The sequence below is a fragment of the Rhipicephalus sanguineus genome, chromosome 4 (genome assembly GCF_013339695.2).
Source record: "Rhipicephalus sanguineus isolate Rsan-2018 chromosome 4, BIME_Rsan_1.4, whole genome shotgun sequence".
Taxonomy (NCBI): domain Eukaryota; kingdom Metazoa; phylum Arthropoda; class Arachnida; order Ixodida; family Ixodidae; genus Rhipicephalus; species Rhipicephalus sanguineus.
In genome coordinates this window covers 65,049,433-65,066,626 of record NC_051179.1, presented here as the reverse complement: position 1 = coordinate 65,066,626, position 17,194 = coordinate 65,049,433, and the positions used below count along the sequence as shown (strand labels likewise).

The window sequence follows — 17,194 nt, the reverse complement described above, 5'->3', positions numbered from 1 at the left end:
AAGTCGTTTCTTCTTCCTCCTTCATCCGTTCTCTTTTCTTTATTTCTGTTCAGCCCGACTCTAGCCACCCTACCCCGATCCACGTATGCGGTAACTAAGGGAAGCACATGCGACCGTTACATGCTTGCATGTAGATCCCATTGGTAGCGCCTGCTTCATCATCATCATCATCATAAACACCTAGTCTAGGAACACTGGTCAGACAGGAGACTACGCTAAGGTAGGGTGGCTAAGGTTACACGCGGTAATAACAGTCATGAGCACAAGTTTCCGGGCATGTTCGAAACGCTAAACAGCTCGAGTTAGCCCGTGCCGCGCGCTTGTCTGGCCTGGTAACGAGGATTAGGACGTTTTATTTTTTGCTCGTTTGCAGCTAGGGGAACAGCGCTGGAGTTTCCGCGGACAGGGTGCGCCGCCCTACCGGGCACGGCCGGAAACACTCGGGCATACAAACAAATACGAGTGGCTGCTAACGTGAACCATGCCGCCGTGCGCGATCATCAAACGAGGAAAAAGAAGCGTCGAGACCGGCGGTATTGTTGTATTCACAAGTGCCATAATAAAAAATGTCTTTAATAACTGAAAAAAAAAAAAATAGTCCAGAGCATAGTTGACTCCCTTCGGCCTTGCTTTCCACCGATGCACATGGGTTGGCGCTCTGGAAAACATCACAAATCTTTTATTTGAAACAGGCCTTGAAAAAGTTGAAGAAAGCACATGACAGCTTAGGTTTCGTAAGCATCGCGCCGTACATTACACATACCGTATTTACTCGATTGCAACATGACCACGATTGTAACGCCAGGGGTGACATTTCATTACGTCCAGGAAGAAAATATAGAATTTCGGTATTCGATTGTAACGCGAGGGTCGACTTTAGGTTGCAAAAATCTGGAAAAAAAAAAAAAAAACTCGCGTTACATTCGAGTAAAACGGTATTATACGTCACTGTCACGCGCACAGCTATAGACCGGTTACAAATTCATGACCGCCAGAAAAACCGTGTTGTCTACGCATGTTCCATTGCTGATCGCACACTGCATGTCAAACCGGTCAAACTCGGAACCACCACGAAGTCAATTACCACTAGGTTCCTCAAAGGCGCGCCACCTGGGCAGCGCTGGCTACCCGCGCTTTAGTACACACGAAGAGCACACCAGCTGGGCGCGGTGCGCTTTCTTGATGGGCGTCACCGTTCCTGGCCGGCGGCGTGCCCACCAAGCGCGCTAAAGTTTCTTCTACGTCAAGCAGTTAGCTGAATCAACGTAAATGTAATGGCTAGTTAACGAGCAAGTACCGCCCCTTCTTCGCTAGGGTTTTCGCCGGTCACAACGCGGAAGACGGCAGCGAAGCCATAGCGGTGCACTTCCAGCAGTGACTCATTTGGGTGCCGCTACGTTTGGACCGATAAGAGAAAGCCGCAAGTAACGTAAGTACAGGTAAGCATGTCTTGAAGCGAATCACTGATGGGCCCGTTGTGGCCTCGTTGAAGTTTCCGGTGAATTTTTTTCCCGAACACTGTCCCAGGACCAAAGGGTCGTGTTGCCAGGCACCAAGCGGCAACATGTCTTCCGTCAGCGACTCCGAAGAGGAAGGCGCAGGTGAGCCGTCCGTGGGCTCGGCTGCGTCGGTGGGTCGACGTGGCGGCGGCGACAACGGCAGAGGCGACGTGGCCGAAGGCTCCGACGCGGCCAGGAACAAGAGGTTGTCCGTGGAGCGCATCTACCAGAAGATGAGCCAGCTGGAGCACGTTCTCCTGCGCCCGGACACGTACGTCGGCTCCGTCGAGCCCGTCACGCAAAACATGTGGGTGTACGACCCCGAGGACGAAAGCGGAGGCGGCGGCATGAAGCACAGGAGCGTCACATTCGTGCCTGGTCTGTACAAGATCTTCGACGAGATCCTGGTGAATGCGTCCGACAATAAGCAGAGGGACAAGAACATGGACTGTATCAAGGTAAGAACGCGTTGCATATCGTCGGCGTCGCGTGTGCTGAAGCGTCACCTTTGTTTCACGGGTCGTGGTCATAACGAAAGCATGCGTGGAACAGTGCGAGGTGTAGAACGTAATCGTCATATGACGTATATTAAAGGGAAGAACAGCGGGTCTATAGCCCGGCCAATGCCTAAAATATTGTGGTTGCGCGACGTAACTGTGCATAGCAGCTAGAACATCGTTGCCGATACGTTGCGGCCAGGCTGTACGTACGTTGTTTGACGATACGTTAATCCGTGAATCGCGTTCTACTACCAGTGTCGGTATGTAATCAGCGCTGTCCGTGTGGGATTCCTCGTCTTTCGTCCTGTATTCTGCGCTGTACAATTCAGTACGCTATGAATGTAATCTAATGTGTAGAGGAATGCACGATCTCGTGGCACGTCATGTTGGATGTGCATCGCCTACTGAAAGTGTCAAGTATGGTAATCTGCATAAAAGCACTTGGTAGTGTCTTGCAGCTCAGTAAGCAATAATACTACCCTGTCATTTAATCGTTTCATATAATTGCATTTCATATAATTGCACGTTAATACACTTAAGTTAATATCTCACGATTGATTTCCTTAGATGCGGAAGGCAACGTTCTCGTATATCGAGTCACCAGGTGTACACTCCGTGGCCGTTAATCCTCTCGATTGAGTGCGTGTAGGGGTTGACGTGAAGCTGACTGGGAAAATATGTTTGCACGTAAGAGAACCACAGGAAGCTCTGTGGCTATGCCGTTTCTCTGTGCGTGAATGCGCCGATTAGATCCAGGCCGTGGCGGCCGCACTTTGATGGGTGTGAAATAGAATGGATGAAGTGATTATTGGATGTCTAAGAGCATTTTTCTTTGTGTGTTACCCTAAACACATCCAACATGTGCAGGAAATTTTTTTTTTTTTTTTGTGGAAAGCAGCATTCCTAATTTTGAAACGTAGGTCAATCGCTTGATGTAAACCTCATTATTGATGGCGCCACACTTTGAACGCTGACAGCTCTTGAACGTTCACGTTTGCACTTGCTTTTTCTCCTGCGAGGAAAAAGGCCCGACTTTTGCAGAGTAATTCTTGCTTTATTCAGCTGCATAGCTTGGGCAGTTCCATTTCACCTCGTTGCTTTCGCCTCTCGATCCTGCTTCTTCTTCTCCAGTATTTAAAGCTAAGGAATAATCGCTACTCGTTGGTGCACGGTTGCTCCTAGGCTCGTTGTATATAACGCTAATCCCGCATGCCTCGTTCGCTCTTCCTCGAGTTCAGATCGAGATAAACCCGGAGCAGAACTTCATCTCCGTGTGGAACAATGGCCAGGGCATTCCGGTCGTCGAGCACCGCGTCGAGAAGATGCACGTGCCGACGCTCATCTTCGGCCACCTTCTCACCTCGTCCAATTACAACGACGAAGAAAAGAAAGTCACCGGCGGCCGCAACGGCTATGGCGCCAAGCTGTGCAACATCTTCAGCAAGAAGTTCATCGTCGAGACGTACTCGCGCGCCGAAAAGAAGCACTTCAAGCAGGCGAGTTTGTCCCTACTGCTTTTGTGACACGCTCGTCAGCACTTGTAGATTTCTTTCTATGGTTACCACATCCTGTATACATGTGCAGCTTAGACTGAAACCGTTCCTTGAGGCAGTTGGTTGTTTGTACACATGCGCCTGATACGGGTGTGCATTGTATACAGGCACCTGGATGCAGCCTGCACCCTAAATACTGGCTCTGACCTAATGTAGGTCTGAGTAAGGGCTCCTGCAGTGAAGTCGAGGATTGCTTTCCAAGTATACCCTTAGCAATTAGTGGTGTAGTGATAATATATATATATATATATATATATATATATATATATATATATATATATATATATATATATATATATATATATATATATATCTATAGGCGATTTGTCAAAGCATGCTCGTATTCGCAGTTAGTGTACTATGCGAATCGCCGGGTGTATTTATAAAAAGCAATGGAGGGATTTAAATCACAATGTATGGCTCTAAGGGCGTAGTGTTGTGCTAACTGTATTCGTCACAAAATTTTTGGCAGCACTGGTGTAGCCAGGGTGGGGGAGTAGGGGAGGGGTTCACACCCCCCGAACATTTTCAATTTCGCATGTTTATATATGCACCCATGTACATAAAAGATAGTTAACGCCTTCCCCTCCCCCCCCCCCCCCCAACCGAAAACAATTTCTTGCTACGCCCCTGTGTGGCAGTCAGTTATGCGAAACGACGCCGCGGTAGCTCAGTGGCTGTTACGGTGCTCGGCTGCTGACCTGAAGGATGCGTGTTCGATCGGGCCGTGACGGCCATATTTCGGTGGAGGCGAAGTCCTAGAGGCCCTGTACTGTTCGATTTCAATGCATATTAAAGTACCCCAGATGGTCGAAATTATCCGCAGCCAACCATGCACTACAGAGTCTCTCATAGCCGGAGTCGCTTTGGACCGTTGAACCACGGCCGCTGGTTGAACCATCACAAACCAACCAACCAACCAGTTGTGAGTAACACAAAAAGACAAGTGCAAAAAAGGGGGCGGAGGGGTTTCACACTTTGACACAACCTGCCTACCGCTTTATTACAAAATTTAAGGCTCTCGCATCACCATAAATTGATATTTGTGCATGGATTTTGGTGAAAGGCTATTTGTATTACTCTAGAAAATCACTTTAGATAAGAGGTCGTATATACCATAAAAGTTCGGACGTTATCACGGAAGGGTGTGTTTGTATTGATGGAAAGCCTACATTTCATAATTGTAAACGGCAAAATTGCCTAAAACTTATTTTTTTTTCGGATCAGGATATCTCGTGCACAAATTCGGCGGAATCAATGAAGTGAGTAGTAATGCACTTTTTTTTTCGTTTTGTTAGATTACCAAAACCTCGCGTGTGCGTCTCTCATAACAACACGTACAGCTTTTCTTGTGCCGCCGGTGACACACAGCTGATTGTTTCCCTAGAGGTCAAATGTTTTACAACGCAGTACCACAGCCGGGCTAGCAGGGAGACGCGCGCGTCGCGTCTCCCGTCTAGCCATGCCGTGGCAGTACCAGGGTTCCCACTTTCACCGGATGCCTGAGCGTGGCCGGACTGGAGAGACGCGTGGGCGTTCCTAATCCTTGCGCGTCTCCTCAGTACGGCCGTGGCCTGAGTCCGGTGTTGCCAGCGCTTACCGTGGCGGCGTATAAAGAAAGCGCCGGTTGCCATGCGGTCCGATTATCGCTTCTCAATTTTTATGAGCGTTGTACAATACTAGCTTCTCGAGGAAATTTATATAACTATTAAGACACGCATCGCAGGTCTGGGAGGACAACATGCGAAAGACCAGCGAACCCAAGATCAAGGCGGAGGCCAAGGGCGACGACTTCACCAAGATCACCTTCTACCCGGACCTTGCAAAGTTCATGATGGAGAAGCTAGACGCCGACACAGTTGCGCTGCTGTCCCGCAGGGCTTATGATGTGGCCGGCTGTACGCAGGGAGTCAAAGTACGTGAGTGAGTGTGAGTGTGAGTGAGTGAGTGAGTGAGTGAGTGAGTGAGTGAGTGAGTGAGTGAGTGAGTGAGTGAGTGAGTGAGTGAGTGAGTGAGTGAGTGAGTGAGTGAGTGAGTGAGTGAGAGGGTGAGTGAGAGGGTGAGTGAGTGAGTCACTGAGCGAGTGAGTGTGCGTACGTGTGTGTGTTCGTTACGCCAGAAATGTCATGCCTGACCCGCCGTGATGCCTTACTATGGTGTTCGATACATATTGCCTTCCAGATATCACTGTAGCTGGAGGAACTTAACAGCATGCCATGCTTTTGTTTCAAAGTGTTTACAAACCACCTCCTCATGCATTCCTTTATTTTTCTGTTCATGTTCGGCGAGTTCATCAGCTTCTTGTCTCAAATGCAGCAGTTTTCCAAAGTGAGGCACTCTGTTTTTATTCTGAGCAATGCCAATAGGTGTAAATAAAACAACTATATTCCTGCGCCACCTGCTATCGACAGTGGCACGGGAAATAGCTCGAACCACTTCATTAGGGAATTGCTTCGCAAAGTAATGTTGTAATTACGGTTTATGAAGGTAAACGCAGATTGTTGGGTGACCGTGTCATGGCCCCTGTAATGTCGCTGAGATATCCTGCGGGGCAACCGAAGATTAAGAAAACTAGGTGTTATGCCGCAAATCGTCCGGGTTCTGGGTTCCTGGTTGTCGACCTGAAAGTTTCCATTGCAGGATTTCATTGTTGTTCTCCAAGTCCGGCCGGTTGTTATTGGTTCCTATAAATCACGAGCGGTTTTCATATTTCAAAGACAGCCCCGAAACTGGATCTAGCAAATGCTGGAACGGAACCGTAAAATAGGTTCTAGTTGCTACAGAACATAAATATCTTACCAATGTTAGTTTACGACATTGACGAGTATGTGTCAGTGTTTCTAAAACTCAGTTCCGGTGAATGTTCACACGGGTGAATCGTGGTGCATCATTCGAGTACAGCAAAACATATCGCGCAGATTACGCCAGCGTGCTTACCTATTGCTCACTTTGAGCCTCTTGCTTTGCCTAGTGATTATGTGCGCAGTCCAGCTTCTTGCGCCCAGGTCTACCTGAATGGCAAACGGCTCCCGGTGAAGGGCTTCAAGGAGTATGTGCAGCTGTTCCTAAAGGACCAGGAGGATGAAGTGGGTAACCCTCTCACTGTAGCACACGAGCTCGTCAGCGACCGCTGGGAGGTGGCCGTGGCCCTGAGTGCCTCGGGCGAGTTCCGGCAGATGAGTTTCGTCAACGGCATCGCCACCACCAAGGGAGGCAGCCACGTCGACTACGTCGCCGAGCACCTCGTCAAAAAGGCACGTCCCTTAGCCATTTTTACTTCGTTTCTTTGATCACAATAGTATTTGCAGCGTACCCGCCACGGTGGACTTGTGGTTATAGTGCTCGACTGCTGACCCGAAGGTCGCGGGATCGAATCCCGGCCGCGGCGGCCGCATTTTCGATAGAGGCGGAAATGCTTGAAGCCCGTACACTGAGATTTAGAAGCATGTTAAAGAACCCCAGGTGGTGGAAATTTCCGGAGCCCTCCACTACGGCGTCCCTCGATCATAATGATATCGTGGTTTTAGGGCGTTAAACCCCAACAGTTATTATTTGCAGCGTAGAAGAGTTGCAAACCAAGTCTGTTCCACTTTTCACTGGCTGGTCGCTGAAGAATGAGGGGCTGCGGGCGCATGTAAGTGGTTTCGCGTCGTTTTACATCGGATACCATATGTGCCACAATGCCTGCGCATGAACTCTAGCGTTCCAGCGTGGTCGTGCCCGCCTAGCAGGTGTTTCAGGCAATGGCGTAGCCAAAGGAATTTTCACATTCTGTATTTAGATGTACACGCACACGCACGCCCACACGCATGCGAATCTACGTAAAGGGTTGTTACGCTCCCCCCCCCCCCCCCTACCGATACAGATTTGTGGCTACGCCCCTGACTACAGGGATGTGACCGGCAAGCGTGAAGTCCCTAGATTTAAAATTTTTTTAAAATTAGCGACAAGTATTCAAGCGCTGCCGACGAATGCCTTTGGGCGGCGCTCGTTTCCGGTAGCCATGTTCTTTCTAACGCTGTCCTATACTCCGTTTCATACATCAAGTGCAACGCTGTGGAAGCTATGGAAGAAGTTAATTCGGTCAGCAAAATGTACAACTCTACGCGTCTCGTGGTTGGTTTTCGAGCGCGCACGTCGCGTTCGCATCTTGTCCGCTAAAATGTGCGTGGATCTGTTTCTTCGAGGTTATGAACAACGTGGCGGCACACGTCGGCGCTGCGCGTGGGGGGGAGTCGGGAGAGGTGGAAGATGTCGCTACTTAAAGGAAAAAAATCTAGGAACTTTAGTCGGGCTAATCCCCTGGATACGCAACCGGTTCTTTCCTTTGACTTTAAAGGGCCCCTCACCAGACCACATAGCAAATTTTAGTTAGACGCTGGAAGTTGTTGTGTGCCGAATGAAGAGCAGTATGCCGCAAGAATATTTCAAATCGGTTCATTACGAGCTGAGAAAAACAATAATTTGTAGCGCCGCGAAACCATGATGCGAGGAGGCGAGCTTCAAACCCTTGCCACTCGCCCCGTGTAGCCTTAGCAAGCCAAATCCCTTCCCTGCCCTCTTCACTTGACGCATACGCATGAACACGTCATGCGCATGCATGGTCACGTGCGCATGACGTGCCCGAGCCAGCCCGAGCACGCGAGCGGCGTTGCATGGCCGCTACCGTTTTTTATTTATGTAGCGGCCGTGGGCGTTTTGTCGGCGTTCTCTGTGGTGCACTGCCTGTTTCTGCGGGACGGGCATGAAAGTTGAGACATTTGTACGCGCACTACAGTTATACTACAGTGGCGGTATCATGAGCCAGTGCCGCATTGACGTTTACTTGGACGCGGTAGAATAAATGAGCGTAATGAGTGCTCGAACGCGCCAGAACATTACTTTCGTTTCCAGGGCTGGCGTCTGCTCGATGCGCTAACCGCGGGGACCCGAACGCATGGGAAAGGGAGGCACATTAGCCCCGCATCTCGCTGCAATTCACGAAAAAAAATGAAAAAGACGCACACATTTCCTTTGTGTGTCTCATTATTTCTCTCAAGTTTTATTAATCTCTTCAAGCAACAAATTCCACAAACTACACATGTCGTGTCAAATAATTATCACAGCGTCACGTGCTACTGTTGGCGACGTCAGAGCACAGTCGTCTACGTAGAGGAGCGACGTCACAGCACTACCATCTACGTAGGGCCATTTTCTCATGTACGTCATCCCCTCATTCTCTAAAGCGCGCGCCCGTGAGAGGAAGGGCAAACAGCGTTCACCTTGAAATTTGACCCATTTCCGCGGCGCGTAGCGTTGCAAATTTTGGCGGACGTGATCGTGAACGCCCAGTGTATGCATTGCGCTCGTTAGCTCAAAATTGTCAAACCTGGTGAGGGGCCCTTTAAGCTGCCCCAGTGATTAAGTGACGTGGTTGCTATTAGTGTATACCTCCCTGCATGGTATTAATTTTACTTGTCGTTTCTTAGGTCTTGGAAAGCGTCAAGAAGAAAAACAAAGCAGGCGTGAAGATCCTAAGCAAGCAGGTCAAGGACTATTTGTGGATTTTCGTCAACTGTCTCATTGAGAACCCCACATTCGACTCCCAAACCAAAGAGAACATGACGCTGCCTTCTAAGAAGTTTGGTTCCAAGTGCGAGCTAAGCGACAAGTTCTACACCCAGGTTTGTTTATTGTTTCACTCTTCATGAGCCTCAATTTTGTCTGTGGTTCAAGCTGTGTTGACAAACAGCGAAAGAGAGTATAGGCAACGGGTAGAGCGGAAGATTCATGACGCTTGGCAGTTTAAGTTGAACTACTTTGAAAGTCTTCCCTCCTTACACAAGCATTATGAACACAGCAGTTACCTAGCTTTCTAGTAGTAAAGAATAAAATTCATACGACATTCTCGCAGTGTCAATGGATCGAGAGGCTTCAGAACTTCGTTCGGCAACGTCTGTACGAAAGCGCCATCGGTATAGCGCTGTCCGTTGCGCATGCGCTAAAAACCTATCCCGACAATTAAGAGAAGACGATCGCGCTCTGGTCTTCTAATTCCGCGGTATATCATCGTTCGACTGAAGTCGACGTTTTGATACGCGTTTGTGTATCGCCGTAGCCCACCTCTTTTCTCTGTTTAGATGGTCCGGGGGGGGGGGGGGGGGGGGGGGGGGGGGGGGGGTTTAAAGGCTCCAAAACTCGCGCGATTAACTGTACCAACTTTTAATTTCATAGACTGCCGTACGCACCTGTGACGCTGCGTTATCTCTAAAACCAAGTAATTCATCAGTTGCCTGAAAAACGGTACTAACGAAACCAAATGATGGCTCACAAAGCATGAGGGGCGAACTGATTAGAAACGCCCGTTTCCCATTCATTCTCTTATCTCATTCGATTTCTTTAGTGACCGTTTCTTCAGCCCCATCCGAACTGACGCGGCTGTATCGTCTAATCAAATGATTCGCAAGTTTACTTCAATGAGGTAGACCTCGTATAGGCGGCGCGCCTCCTTTCTCTCTGCAGATGCTCAAGTGCGGCGTTGTGGAGTCCGTGATGTCCTGGGTGGCGTTCAAGGCCGAAAAACAGCTGGGTCAGAAGTGTTCGTCAAAGAAACACTCCAAGCTGAAAGGCATCCCGAAGCTAGAGGACGCCAACGACGCTGGCACCAAGAACTCGGTCGACTGCACGCTCATCCTGACCGAGGGAGACTCGGCCAAAAGCCTGGCCGTGTCCGGCCTGTCGGTGGTGGGCCGCGACAAGTTCGGTGTGTTTCCGCTGAAGGGAAAGATGCTGAACGTGCGGGAGGCCACACACAAGCAGATCTTGGAAAACGCCGAGATCAACAATGTTATCAAGATCATGGGTCTCCAGGTCTGTATGTAGTTGTCTTCAACGACCAGCTTACGGCAGTCGTGAGAACGAAAAATATTTGAGCCTACTATGTTAATCAATGTCCTTTCATTATCTAAACGAAATTTAAAAAATCATTAGCCAGTGCTCTTGCAGTTTGTACAGTCTGTCGCTAAAATTTTAAAAGAGCTACTTGTTCAGGCGACGCGAACACTGAACACATTTCTTTGTTCTGCCGTAGCTGGAAGCGCGCAGCCTGTCTGGCAAAGTAAATGAACCGACAGCTTATCTTAAGATGTGTTGTGCGGCTTAAGACGTCTGAGCAGAGGTATGTATTCACAGTGCCTCATTTTGGCCTGCGATGTTTAGTGACTCCGACGTCCTCACTTAATTACGATCCACCCAGTGTGAAAGAATGGCTAGCTTCTTGAAACTTCGTCACGTCAGATTAATAACCGCCAAGGCGTCTGATCTCGCCTCGCTCTGGAGACCTACTTCGGAAGGTATGGGATACAAAGAGCGAAAGTAAATTCCTGAGCGAGGGTGTATATACTTCGTCTAGCGTTAGCATTTCTTTTCCTGCTATTATACCGACCACGATTGCACGCGTAACCTTCGCTACACCGTGCGCATTGTAAACGTTCACCTAGGGTAGGGCAGGAGTATTAAGTATTCGCAGTGTAAAATACGAATGAAGAAAACAATTCAAAGCTTCATTGTTTTCTGATCTGCAGTACAAGAAAAAATACGAGACCGTGGACGACCTCAAGACACTTCGCTACGGCCGACTTATGATCATGACAGATCAAGACCAGGACGGCTCTCACATCAAGGGCCTTCTCATCAACTTCATTCACCACAACTGGCCGTCGCTGCTCAAGCTTCCTTTCCTCGAGGAGTTCATCACGCCCATCGTGAAGGCGAGTCGCGGAAGCAACGAGCTGTCCTTCTACTCGCTGCCCGAGTTCGAAGAATGGAAGACCGCCACCGACGACTGGCAGCGCTGGAAGGTCAAGTACTACAAAGGTCTCGGCACCAGCACCTCGAAGGAGGCCAAGGAGTACTTCATGGACATGCTGCGGCACCGCATCACGTTCCGTTACCAAGGCAACGAAGACGATCAGGCCATCGAGCTGGCATTCAGCAAGAAGATGATCGAGCAGCGCAAGGACTGGCTCCGGAGTGGCATGGAGGAGCGCAAGCAGCGACGCGAGATGGGCCTTCCCGAGCTCTACCTGTACGGCAAGGACACCAAGAACGTGACGTACCTGGATTTCGTCAACAAGGAACTCATTTTGTTCAGCAACATGGACAATGAGCGCTCAATCCCGTCTCTCGTGGACGGGCTCAAGCCGGGACAGCGCAAGGTTCTCTTCACGTGCCTTAAACGCAACGACAAGCGCGAGATTAAAGTCGCCCAGCTGGCGGGTTCTGTGGCCGAACACTCGGCCTATCATCACGGCGAGGCCTCCCTCATGTCGACTATCATCAACTTGGCACAGAATTTCGTCGGCTCCAACAATATCAACCTGCTACAGCCCATCGGTCAGTTCGGCACGAGGCTGCAGGGCGGCAAGGACGCTGCCAGCCCTCGATACATCTTTACCATGCTGTCGCCCTTGGCGCGTCTCATCGTGCCCGCGTTGGACGACCCGGTATTGGAGTACCTGTACGACGACAACCAGCGCATCGAGCCCGAGTACTACATTCCGGTGCTCCCCATGGTACTCGTGAACGGGGCAGAAGGTATCGGCACTGGTTGGAGCACGAAGATACCGAACTACAATCCTCGCGACGTAGTTGCCAATCTGCGGAAGATGATCGCCGGTGAAGAACCAAATGCCCTTAAGCCGTGGTTCAAGAACTTCCGCGGATCCGTAGACCAGGTAAGCCTGCTCGCTGCTACACTACATATATTTGATTTCATTTTCTAATGTTTGCTGAAATTGAGCTACCATCTTGGCAAGTTAGGATATATATAGTATGTATATATGTATTGTAACAAGGCGATCACATCACTCGGCCACACTAGCCACACTATATTTGCCCGGAACGCTCACGGCATCGCCTCGGCAAGCAGTTTCTCTTCCTTTTCTTTTTCTCCTAGCATCCTCCCCGTACTTTTTACGTTGCGGCACTTGTCGCCTCTCCATGCTGCCGTCGAGTGCCCTAGTTGGCTGATCGCTTTTGTCTAAGGCAGGGGTCGGCAATCTGCGGCCCCCAGCACGAAGTTCGATCCCCGCTAATTGTTGCCTAATTGTTAGCGCTAATTGTTGCCAATACTAGCAGTAGAATTCGACGAAACCGCCATAGTTATACTCTTGATGTAGTATTATTATTCTGTGTGGTAATAGTCGTCTGCGCTGCTGTCTCACAGGTGGAAGAGCAGAGGTTTATCGTGAGCGGCGAGGTGGCTGTGCTCAACTCCACCAGCATAGAGATCACGGAGCTTCCGGTGCGGACTTGGACTCAAACGTACAAGGAGACGGTGTTAGAGACCATGCTGCACGGCACAGAGAAGGTGCCGCCGCTCATTACCGACTACAAGGAGTACCACACGGATACCACAGTCCGCTTCGTGGTCACCATGGCCGAAGACAAACTGGCCAAGGCCCGCGGAGAAGGGCTGCACAAGGCGTTCAAGTTGCAGACGTCGATTACCACGTCCTCGATGGTATTGTTCGATTCTAAGGGCGTCCTGAGGACGTTTCGAACTCCTGAAGACATCCTGCGCGACTTCTTCGCAACGCGTCTGGAGGGGTGAGTTAGGTTACGCCACCTGTGGTGGTTTGTGAGCACGGAGAAAGAAAAATTAAGGCAGCACGACGTCACGTGGCCAGCGTTTGTAGGCGAACGCTCCGCGAAGCCAGCAGTGTCGGTCCAACGCATGAATTTTAGTGTCAGCAATGAGATTTGCCAAGACTTCGGGGTATGTTGTCCAGTAGTTTTTAATCGAAGTGCCCTTGTTCGGCGCAGTTCAGGCTGGAGGTTCAAGCATGGAACTTAACCGGGAGTAGTAACAAACCTACCGCGTGCTCTGACATTTTGATCACGTGTTGGGCAAACAGACACGGTAAGCTTCAATCGCGTTGCACAATGCTCCCTCTTAACGTTTCCTTTCTCCATGTCTGTGAGTGCGCTAATAAACTTTCATACTTTTGCTTCTCCTATAGAAAACAAGGCGCTCTACGCACTAAACCAAGTAAATTGCCGCGTCGGTAAATATATGCTTGATATAACGAACTTGTTGCACATGCGAAGGCAATAATGACGCCTAGGCAGAGTAAGAAGTATATCTTGCTGAATAGAAGGCCCTGGCTGATAGTTCAGGCGACGTGTTGCCTCGGCAGACATGACTCCTCGAAAGCGCTTGGCACGGGACACATGACCTCGAATGTCACGCACACGCCTCGTTTCTACGGCCTGCCGCTCAGGGGCGTAGCCCAAGGGGGTTGGGGGTTCAACCCCCCCCCCCCCCGCCCGAAATTTTTCAGTTTTGCTAGCGTATATATGCACGCACATACAAACGCACGCACGAACGTACATGAAGTGTGCACCCCCCCCCCCCCCCCCCGAAAAAAATTTCTGGTGCAGCCGCTGTTGTCTTGCTCATCACCGGCGATGCTGCTACAGTTTTTTTGCCACTCGTTTGATAACATCCGCCGTGCTGGGTAGCGCAGCGAGCGTCCGCCTTTAACTGCGAAAGCTCATTCGACCCTGTATCTTAATTACTGCAGGTCATGGCCATGGCGGCCGCTTTTAGATGGAGACGAAATGCTTGAGGCCCCTGTGCTTAGGTTTAGGTGGACGGTAAAGAACACCAGATGCTCAAAATTGCCGGAGCCCTCCGCTACGGCGTCCCTCATAATCGTATCGTGGTTTCGGGACGTAAAATCCCAACAATGATTATCACTATTATTACTGCAGGTATGTCAAGCGAAAGGCTTACCTCATCGGTTTGCTGTCTGCCGAAGCGAAGCGTCTCGAAAATCAGGCTCGCTTCATTCTCGAGAAAATCGACAGCATCATCAAGATCGAGAACCGTCGCCGCAAGGAGATGCTGGAGACTCTCCGGAAGCGGGGCTACGATCCCGACCCGATTGTTATTTGGAAGAAGCAGCAGCTGCAGCAGGCAGGGCGCCGAGACAGCCAAGCCGAGTCGCAGGACGAAGCTGAAGACGCTGGTGAGCGTAGTCGTATTCATATGCATTCATATGCATTTAACGCACTCTTTTCGCTATGAATTAGACAGTTGAGCCCTTCCTCGTGCTCTCGTTGGCGTAGCGGTGAAAACGGCCAAGCGGCGAAACTTGGCCTTGCCTAATGGAGTCCTGTGTACGCCTATGCTCCGTATCGCCTTTTACTATAAGATACCAGGGCGACTCAGAGCTCCTAGTACTCCCTGTTATTTCTTTTTACAGCGAAAGCTGTTAGGAGATCACAACAGCCGATTTTGGAAGGACAGGCTGTTGGGTCAGTTGGTAAGTCGTCTCGGAACAGTGGTGCGCAAAAAACATAAGCACAGGAAGAAGGAACACCGCAGAAGTACGGTAGTTTCTCCGCGCAATGGTGAATAATGACATAGTGTATGGTGTAGTGGCTATCTTAATTGCAACTGTAGTTGTAGTAGTCGCCCCAAGGACGTTAACAACGGTCTCTGGAAAGGCCGCTTCTCGAGCTTTCGCTGTGACTGTGCTGCGTGTTCTGCGTAGGCCTGGCGTGTTTTCTTTTTTTTTTTAAATAAAGTAGAGCTCATCGTCAAATCTGAACTGTTGCAGCCGAGGAACAGGACGAGGACAGGGACAAGGACGGCGGAAGCGTGCACTACAACTACCTTCTGGGCATGCCGCTTTGGAGTCTGACTCAGGAGAGGAAGGACGACCTGCTCAAGAAGCGAGACGAGAAGCGAGAGGAACTCCAAGTGCTGCGGCGCAAGTCTCCCGAGAACCTCTGGGAGGAAGACCTGGATGCCTTCTCGGCCAAGCTGGACGAGGTGGAGCAGGCGCAACGCGACGAAGAGAACTCGACCGGCGTCAAGACAACCAAAGGGTCTAAGGCTGGGCGCTCCAAGGTATACCCGTTTTTTCCTTATTATTTTTCATATAATATTCGATCAGCCTCAAGAGGAACGAATATAACAGCTGTACCTTACCGGTGCTTTCCTACGGGGCAGAAACCCGGAGGCTTACGAAAAGGGATCAGTTTAAATTGAGGACGACTCAGCTAGCGATGGAAAGAAAGTGGATATACGTAGTCTGAAGGGACATGAAAAGAGCAGTGGGTGTTATATGTTAGTCGAAACCATGAATAAATTTGCATGGACAGGGCGAGAAGGTAAGATAACGCTGGTCATTAATAGTGGCAGCCTGGATTCCAAGAGAAGGCAGGCGCACGAGACAAAGGCAATAAGTTAGGTGGGCAGATCAGATTAAGAAATCTGCGGGGAAACGTGGCCGCAGCAAGAACAGGACCGGGTTTATTGGTGGAACATGGGAGAGGCCTCTGCCCTGCAGTGGGCGTAGTCAGGCTGATTATGGCGGTGATGAATTGGTCAGCCTGTGACAGCTTGTACACGGACGTTCTAGCAAGATTCTCGTTGTGCCTGGTGTGTCACAGGCCCGGTGTGCCACACCCTGGCTACGCCGCTGGTGTGCGCGTATATGCAAATAAAATAAAACAAAAATGCGGGGGGTGGGGGGTAACTTGAACCCCCCGAAAGCAACCCCTGGTTGCGCCACTGTCACGAGAACTGCTCAATGGTGTGTTTATACGCGCTATTGTGCTGATTTACTACATATCTAGTGGCAAGAGGGAAGAAATCGAAGAGAGAGAGAGGGAGAACTCGAAATCCGCGCTGGAGTGCTAGTGAACTGTTATGTGAGATTGCTGGCGTTGCTTATGCAGCGATGTACTTGTGCCTCGTGTTAGTTGTTTGCCGATCGCCAAAGTTCTTACCTCGTTCGAAAAGTGTTGCAGTGCCCCTTTATATGCAGCATAGGCTGGATCGGCAACTAAGAAAACTGTTCCGCATGCATTTATCTCGAAGGCTGCGGCTCCCAAGAAGACCGAAAATGAGACGAAGCCCTCGCTGTTGGCGGAGCGCGTTGTGCCGAAGGTCGAGTGGGAAGCGAAGACCAAGGTTGGCGGAGCGCGCCGTGGGCCCAAGAAGGCGGCCAACGACGCCGCTGCCGATGATCACGGTGACGACGTGGAGGGCAACGCTGCAGCGGCGACCGGACCCTCCAGTCCCGGGGACACCGAACATACGGCGGCCTCCGCAACCGCCAAGGCGCCACAGCGCAAACGCGGAGGCGCCACTAAGGACAAGCCTTCCAAGACCAAGGTCAAGAAGAGGAAGAACTCTTGGTCTGGCTCTGATTCCTCGGAGAACGAGGAGTCACTTATGAGCCTGGGCTCGGACGATGACCGCAAACCTGTAGCGGGCCCTTCGGTAAGCACCGCGAGGTGGTCACAGTTATAACTTTTAAGTGACCGCTGCCGACGTTTAGAACAGCGTGAACGAGTAACTTAAACACCAGAGAATAGATAGGGGAAAATATGGCGTTTTCTCTTCGCTGGTGTTGAACTTTTATGTTCGCGCTGGTAGCCGTGGCCTCCGCGATTAGCTCCGCCAAAGCACCATTGCCGGAACCGATCGCGAAGGCTACAGCCTATAGACTCAACACCACGCCATGTGACGCTAGGTGGCGCAGCTATTCAGTTTTCCGTTAGTTTTCCGTCGCTCCACCACGCACTGCAGATGCCGTAAACTTTTGCAGCCAACAGTAGACGTGCACCCTGTCGCTCAAACTAG

General features: G+C 50.4%; 1 protein-coding gene across 1 annotated transcript; it reads left to right on the top strand.

Moving 5' to 3' along the window:
- The first annotated feature begins 1,136 nt into the window (after nucleotides 1–1,136).
- LOC119390142 (DNA topoisomerase 2-alpha) lies at nucleotides 1,137–16,905 on the top strand. Its single transcript, XM_049414672.1, has 12 exons — nucleotides 1,137–1,439; nucleotides 1,528–1,957; nucleotides 3,238–3,495; nucleotides 5,279–5,467; nucleotides 6,558–6,806; nucleotides 9,021–9,215; nucleotides 10,054–10,401; nucleotides 11,115–12,266; nucleotides 12,758–13,140; nucleotides 14,308–14,564; nucleotides 15,159–15,451; nucleotides 16,427–16,905. The coding sequence occupies exons 2-12, from the start codon at nucleotides 1,565–1,567 to the stop codon at nucleotides 16,859–16,861; spliced, it is 4,152 nt and encodes a 1,383-aa protein (XP_049270629.1). The 5' UTR covers nucleotides 1,137–1,439; nucleotides 1,528–1,564; the 3' UTR covers nucleotides 16,862–16,905.
- The last annotated feature ends 289 nt before the right edge of the window (nucleotides 16,906–17,194 follow it).

Excerpts from the sequence above, each read along its gene's own strand:
- LOC119390142 (XM_049414672.1), top strand. The coding sequence starts at position 1,565 with ATGTCTTCCGTCAGCGACTCCGAAGAGGAAGGCGCAGGTGAGCCGTCC. Across the intron at positions 3,496-5,278 it reads AAAAGAAGCACTTCAAGCAG|GTCTGGGAGGACAACATGCG; the intron begins GCGAGTTTGTCC and ends CACGCATCGCAG. Across the intron at positions 13,141-14,307 it reads TTCGCAACGCGTCTGGAGGG|GTATGTCAAGCGAAAGGCTT; the intron begins GTGAGTTAGGTT and ends TTATTACTGCAG.